The sequence below is a fragment of the Cynocephalus volans genome, chromosome 15 (genome assembly GCF_027409185.1).
Source record: "Cynocephalus volans isolate mCynVol1 chromosome 15, mCynVol1.pri, whole genome shotgun sequence".
In the NCBI taxonomy this organism is placed as follows: domain Eukaryota; kingdom Metazoa; phylum Chordata; class Mammalia; order Dermoptera; family Cynocephalidae; genus Cynocephalus; species Cynocephalus volans.
In genome coordinates, this window is record NC_084474.1 from 95685967 (window position 1) to 95692219 (window position 6253).

The 6253-nt window shown below is 66.4% G+C and overlaps 1 protein-coding gene across 1 annotated transcript; it reads right to left on the reverse strand.

The window, feature by feature from the left end:
* Window positions 1-453: 453 nt before the first annotated feature.
* On the reverse strand, window positions 454-1632 carry MAFA (MAF bZIP transcription factor A). The gene has a single exon (XM_063079673.1). It carries the CDS (start codon window positions 1544-1546, stop codon window positions 551-553), a length of 996 nt encoding a protein of 331 aa, XP_062935743.1. The 5' UTR covers window positions 1547-1632; the 3' UTR covers window positions 454-550.
* Between the last annotated feature and the right edge of the window lie 4621 nt (window positions 1633-6253).

Below are 6253 nucleotides of genomic sequence, written 5' to 3' on the forward strand. Positions count from 1 at the left end.
CTGGGACTCACAGATGTCCGAAGACGGAGCCCGGCTGGGCAGGGAGGGGGCTTTCTCCGGGATTTTCTTCTCTAATCACCGAGCAAAATAAATATAAATACTTCGGAAATAAGACCGCTTTAAAAAGAGGGAGCGGGAGTAAAAAGGGGCCAGGAAAGGAGGCAGAACGAGGACGGAGGCGGAAGGGCGCGGCGCAGAGTCCGCCGGCGGGGCCGAAGGTCGGATCGAGAGCCGCGTTCGGCTTCTGTGCACGGGGACGCTCTGCAGGGACCACTCCCGGCTCAAGCTTCCTTGGAAGTCGCCGCTGTCCGCGCGCAGAGCCATCGGAGCCACGTCCGGACGGCGACCCGGGAGGATGCGCGGGACCCGAGGCTGCGAGCGAGGCGGCTGCGCCGCGGGCAGGGCCCCCGGCCCGGCGCCCGTCAACTTCGCATCGGGGCTGCCCCACTTGCGTCCACGTCCTGGGCCGCGGTGTCCAGGCCGAGGCCCCGGGAGGCCCGCGCCAGCGTGTCCCTGGCGGCGGCGGCGGCGCGGGCGCGGGGCCCGGCGCTCACAGGAAGAAGCCGGGCGCGCCCTTGGCCCCGCCGGGCCCGGCCTGCGGCGGCGACGGCTCCCGCGGGAAGCCGCCCCGGCCCGCCAGCTTCTCGTATTTCTCCTTGTACAGGTCCCGCTCCTTGGCCAGGCGCGCCACCTCCAGCTTCAGCTGCTCCACCTGGCCCTGGAGCTGGCACTTCTCGGTCTCCAGAATGTGCCGCTGCTGCACCCGCTTGAAGCGGCACGACTGCGCGTAGCCGCGGTTCTTGAGCGTGCGCCGCTTCTGCTTCAGCCGGATGACCTCCTCCTTGCTGAAGCCGCGGAGCTGCCGGTTCAGCTCCCGCACCGACATGGACACCAGCTGGTCGTCGGAGAAGCGCTCCTCCAGGCGCACGTGGTGGCCCGCGCCGTGGTGGTGGCCCGCGCCGTGGTGGTGGTGGCCCGCGCCGTGGTGGTGGTGGCTCGCGCCCATGTCGCCCGCGCCGCCGCCGCCCGCGAAGCCCTGGCCACGGAAGGCCTCGTAGGCCGCGGCGGCCGCCGGGTGGTGCGCGCCGTGGTGGCCGGCGTGGTGGCCGTTGCTGATGAGCGCCTCCACCGCGTCCTCGGGCGTCAGGTTGAGCGCCTCGGGGTTGAGGTGGTGCTGGTAGCCGCTCATCCAGTACAGATCCTCCAGCGCCGGCTTCCCCGAGGTGCCCCCGACGGCACCGGGGCCCCCGCTCGGCGGCCCGGGGGCGCCCCCTGCCTGAGCCCCGCCGCCGCCCCCCGCGCCGCCGGTGCCGCCGCCGCCGGTGCCGGGGCTGGGCTCGCAGAAGCTGGGCGAGGAGGGCACGGAGGAGCAGGGCGTGCTGAGCGGCGTCGAGGACAGCGAGCCGGGTGGCAGGCGGTGGCAGAAGCGCTCGGCCTCGGGCGGCTCCTTCTTTACCTCGAACTTCATCAGGTCGAAGTCGTTGACGTACTCGATGGCCAGCGGGCTGCTGGGCAGCTCGGCGCCCATCGCCAGCTCCGCGGCCATCGCCCGGGGCCCCAGACCCGACGGGCGGCAGGGGGGGGAGCCGCGGGCCTCTCCCCCCCCCTGCTCCCCACGGGCGGCGGCTCCGGGCCGCGGCGCCGAGCTGCGCAAGGAAAAGTTTCGCGCAGCCGACTGAGGGACGGCGCGCTGGCGTTGCCGCCGCCGGGCCTCTCGGGCGGCTCCGGGCCGCTCCTGGCGGGCGCAGCGGCCCGCGCCTCCTCCTGCCCTCGGCGGGCGCCTCGGGCCGCTCCCCCCGCGCCCTGCGCCCCGCGAGCCTCCCGCGTTGCCGGCCGGCCCCGCCTTCCACAGCTAAGCGCCGAGCTGCGCGTGCCCTTTTATAGAGCCTTGCGCCCGAGCCCGCCTCCCCGGGAGGGGTCGCGCGCCCTCGGGCCAATCAGAGCCCCAGTCAGGCCGCCCTCATTTGCCTATCCCCATGGCAACCCGGAGCCCAGCTGTCAATCTCCTGCGGGAAACAGCTGGGGGAAGGGGTGGGGCCGGGCCGTTGGCGAGGGGACAGGGCCCTCTGGCGGCCGCCGTGGGGGACTGCACGGGCCGAGGGTGCCAGGGGGGCGGGGGCGCCGGCCTCGACTCAGGACTGGGTCCTCCCGGGGACTCGCGTCCGCGACGGGGCGGACGGACGGAGGGTCCAGGGGAGCAGGAGGAGCCGCGTCCAGGGGACCTTCTCGGTGGCTCGTCCCCCTTAGGCCGCCCGGCCGGCCGTGCCCCGCAGTCCCTTGTGGCCCCGCTGGCGCGGTGGCGGCGGCGCCGGAGCGCGGGGACCTTCGGGCACCCTGTCACGGGATGACGCTGCGCGGCCGCCAGCGCGGCCTATTTTTAGCCGGCGGTTCAGGAGGGTGCAGGAACTCGAGTAGTCAACAAAGTCGCCGGCAGCTCGGCGCGGCGGGTCCTCCGCGGGGCCCGCCCGGCTCAGGAGCGCGCGGCGCGGGGTCCGGAGCACGCGAGCGCCGGTGGGGTCCGGGGCTTGGGGTGTGGGCTTTGAGGGGACCGGGGCGGGAAGGCCGGGCCGAGGCGCGGGCCAGGGGACTGTCGGCCCCGCAGGGCCTGAGGAACCTCGCGCGCAGCTGCCCGCCGCCCGGGGCCGGCCGCGGGGCGGGGTTCGAGGCGCCTGCTGAGCCGCGAGTGGGACTGGGGTGACCGGGAAGCCCCCAGGGCCTTCCACGTGCTGGGACAGCGTCAGGTGCGGAGGAGAAACCTGAAGCGGTGCGGGGCTAGCAGCGGCGCATCGGAAGGAGGAGGGGACGATGGAGCTGTGCGGACTGTGACCCCGGCTCCCTGACCTAGCGGCGCGCGCGAGGGGGGACCTTGCAGGAGTCACGGCTGCCGGGTGCCCCGAGTGCGTGTTTTCTTTCTAAATTCTCTGTATTGCTGTTATATGACTTTGACAATTTTAAAAAGTCTTAAATGTGGCCACCCATGGAGAGAAAAAAGAAGAAAAATGGAAGCATGGGTACCTGCAGCATCTCCGGGAGCAGCCTAGTCGCGGTACCAGGGGGTTGACTGGTTTATCAGATCTTTTACCTTGTGCCCTCTACAATTGTCTATTATTTTATAATAAGAAAAATGTCATACAATTAGGAGGGAACACCCTTCTTCCTAAGATGTCACTAGGGTGTCCCTCGCCCCCTGGGCAGGACTGGGCCTGGACTTTGGGAGGGTCAGGCCTTCTTCCCTGTGAGGCAAGGCCAGGGAGAGCCTGAGGACCCACCCACAGGGACCCGTCCCCCTTTCTGAGCCTGTCCTACAGGAGGCTCGGAGATCCCCACCTCACTGCAGCTGAGCAGATCTGATCTCATCCAGGACTCTGGGCTACAAGGTTGCAGCCAATTTTCTAGGCCGGCAGCCTCACAACCATCCTCCAGGTATAATGTCCTTTCTACAGATGGAGAAAGGGAGGCTCCAGAAAGTAACAGGCCTCGCCCAACATGACACCCACAGCCAGTGGCAGAGCCAAGGCCCCACGGGTGTCAGACACCCACTGCTGGGGTTTGGATTTCCCTTTATAGCACCCAGTGTTCAGAGGGAGGCCCGTGGACCAGGTGATGATGCTGCGTGGCGCAAGCTGGTGGCGCATCTGCCTGCACCCTTGGGGCCAGAGGACCCTGCCTAAGCCCCAGAAGGCCCAGGGCCTGGCCATGCCCCTCTTAGGGTCCAAGCAGTGTTTCTGGGCATGCTGGAAAGGGTTGGAGGAGGAAGGAGAGAGCATTGCGCTGGGCAGCTGTGACCACTCCTGGCCCCTCCCAGCCCCTCGCACTGTGGCTGCAGCAGGCTATGTGGCCCAGCTGAGGGGGTCCAGTCACCAACCCAGGAGGCTGATGGGGAAACTCCTGGGAATGAAGGGAGAGCCTGGCCCCCAGGCTGGTGCAGGTGGGAACACACCCAGAGGCCACAGCTCCTGGCCGCACTGTGCTCAGGCTCAATGGCACCCCCAGCCCTGCCCAGTGCTCACAGGAAGCCCAACTGCCTCACTTGCCCTGAGGAGTGTGAGAAGGTGGTGAAGGCTGGGGAGGGCTCACAGATCAGCCTTGACCTTCCCACCCCAAGCCCACCCTGAGCCCTGCTCCAGGCTAGGTGCTCAGCCACTGCCAAACCAGGGAGCTTCCCTGAATCTGGCCCTCAAATGTGATGCTCATGGATGCTGGGCCCCGCTCCTGGGCCCAAAGCCAGTGCCCTTCACTCATTCACTCCGCACACAGATTCATCCACCCCTGCACATCTCACGCACCCGTTTCCTCCCCGCTGGGCAACAGGGCCCACTGCATCAGAAACAGCCAGCAGGTGGAGGGGTTGGGGGGGCACTGCCGCAGGCTGAGGAGGGGGCTGGGTCAGGCCTGGCCAGCTCTCCCAGGACCTCTCTGGCAACCAATCGAGAGAACAGGGTGAAGGGCCAGGCTCCCACCAGGGCGCCTGCTGCAGGTAGGGAGCAGGGACCACGAGCGGATCTGGGGGTGGAGGCGCGATAAGTCTCAGGGCTTGGGTTCCTCCCTCAGAGCAACCTGGGGAGGGGAGGGGCTGCTCTTCCTTGGCCTTGGAATTGGACTCTGAAGGCCGGCAGGTCTGCCAGGCTTTCTAGACTCTATGGGCCAGCAAGATGCTCCCAGCTCTTGGTGGCCCCTGAGCCCTGGGAGGGGGAGCCCAGGCTGCCTCAGTCTCCTACCTCTTGGTCTCAAGGCCCACCCGAGCCCCTACCAGAACGGGTGGGAAAGGGGCCCTATGTCCCTACACAAAGTCTTGGGAGGACTCACCCGCCCAGCTGGGCCCTGCCACCACTCTGCAGAGTGAACTCAGGGTTCCGGGGCCCTGTGGGTCAGAAGTCAGAAGGACACAGCCCCACCTGGGCCTGGCCCCTGGGGGATCAGTGAGCATCCTCAGTGAGTCAGAGCAGACACTCACAGCTGGGTCTGGGGGAGCAACCGTGAAGGACCAGGCCCATCCTCTGTCTGCCTGCAGTGGCCAGTTGAGCACCATAGAAAAAGCAGGTAGGCGAGCTGTGTGCTTGCTCCCAGAACAACCCATTTTGTGGCCAATTCCACACTGCCCGGGAGAGGATCCTCTCTCTGTCAGCATCCCTTGGCCTCCTGACTTATCCCACCCCTAAACTTTCAGCATTCAGTCCTCACTGAATTGCAGGGGGCCTGCCTGTGTGGCTTGTACTCTACAAATCTTTACGGAGCACCTACTGTGTACCAGACTGCCTGCCCTGGGGGGCCCATTCCATCAGGGAGGTGGCCAGTGGTCCCTTGCTGAGAAACTAGCTTGATGGCACACCACAGCATGTCATTACACCCATGGGTCCTGCGAGTGTGGGGAAAACTTGTATCTATCCTGACAGCTGAGAGGACTCAGAGACTGGGGTCATGGGACAGCTGACCAGTGGAGTCACTGGGCAGCACCTTCACACTGGCTGGAACAGCTCCTCCATGCCGTTGCTCCACATGGCTGGTTGGGCTTCCCCACAGCATGGCAGCTGGCTCCCAGCTGAGCAACCTAGAAGAAAGCGCACACACATCGTGCATCGGAAGCCACTCCCACCCTGCAGCATTGGTCCAGGCATCCAGAGGGCAGACCCGCCTCGTGTAGGTCACATGGAGGAAGAGCATATAGGCTCAGACACACCAGCAGCATCTTTGGAAATACAGTCTGCCAGAGTGGGTGTCACAAGACAGAACATGAGACATAAAGATAAAAGTGACAGTGTATTCGTTTCTTACTGCGGCTTCACAAATGACCCCGAATTTACCAACTTAACACAACACACACTGGGTCTCACATCTTCTGTGGGTCAGGATCCGGGCAGGGTTTTGCTGGCCCCTGCTGAAGGTCTCCCAGGCCATAGTCAAGGTGGTGCAGGCTTCAGTCACATCTGGGACAGGGAAGGGTCTGCTTCCAAGCACCGTCAGGTCGTTGGCAGAATTAATTCCTTGAATCTGCACACCAGAGGGCCTGGCTTCTTACTGGCCCTGGGCTTGCAGGGCTCCCGGCCACGTGGGGCCCCCCACCTCTGGGCCCCCAGAGGGCTCTGGGTCAATGTGGCCTCATGTGAGGTCGGGGTGCCCACCATGCAGCCCCCCACAGCCACCTCAGCCGACCTCCAGGGTCCACCGGCGCTGTGTGCCTCAGCCTGCAAGCACAGGGCAGCCAGCGCGCCCCAGGTCCCAGCGCTGGCGGCTGCGTCCCGCCTGGCACACACAC

What these genes read in the sequence shown, in the direction of transcription:
- MAFA (XM_063079673.1), bottom strand. Translation starts at nt 1,546, where the DNA reads ATGGCCGCGGAGCTGGCGATGGGCGCCGAGCTGCCCAGCAGCCCGCTG.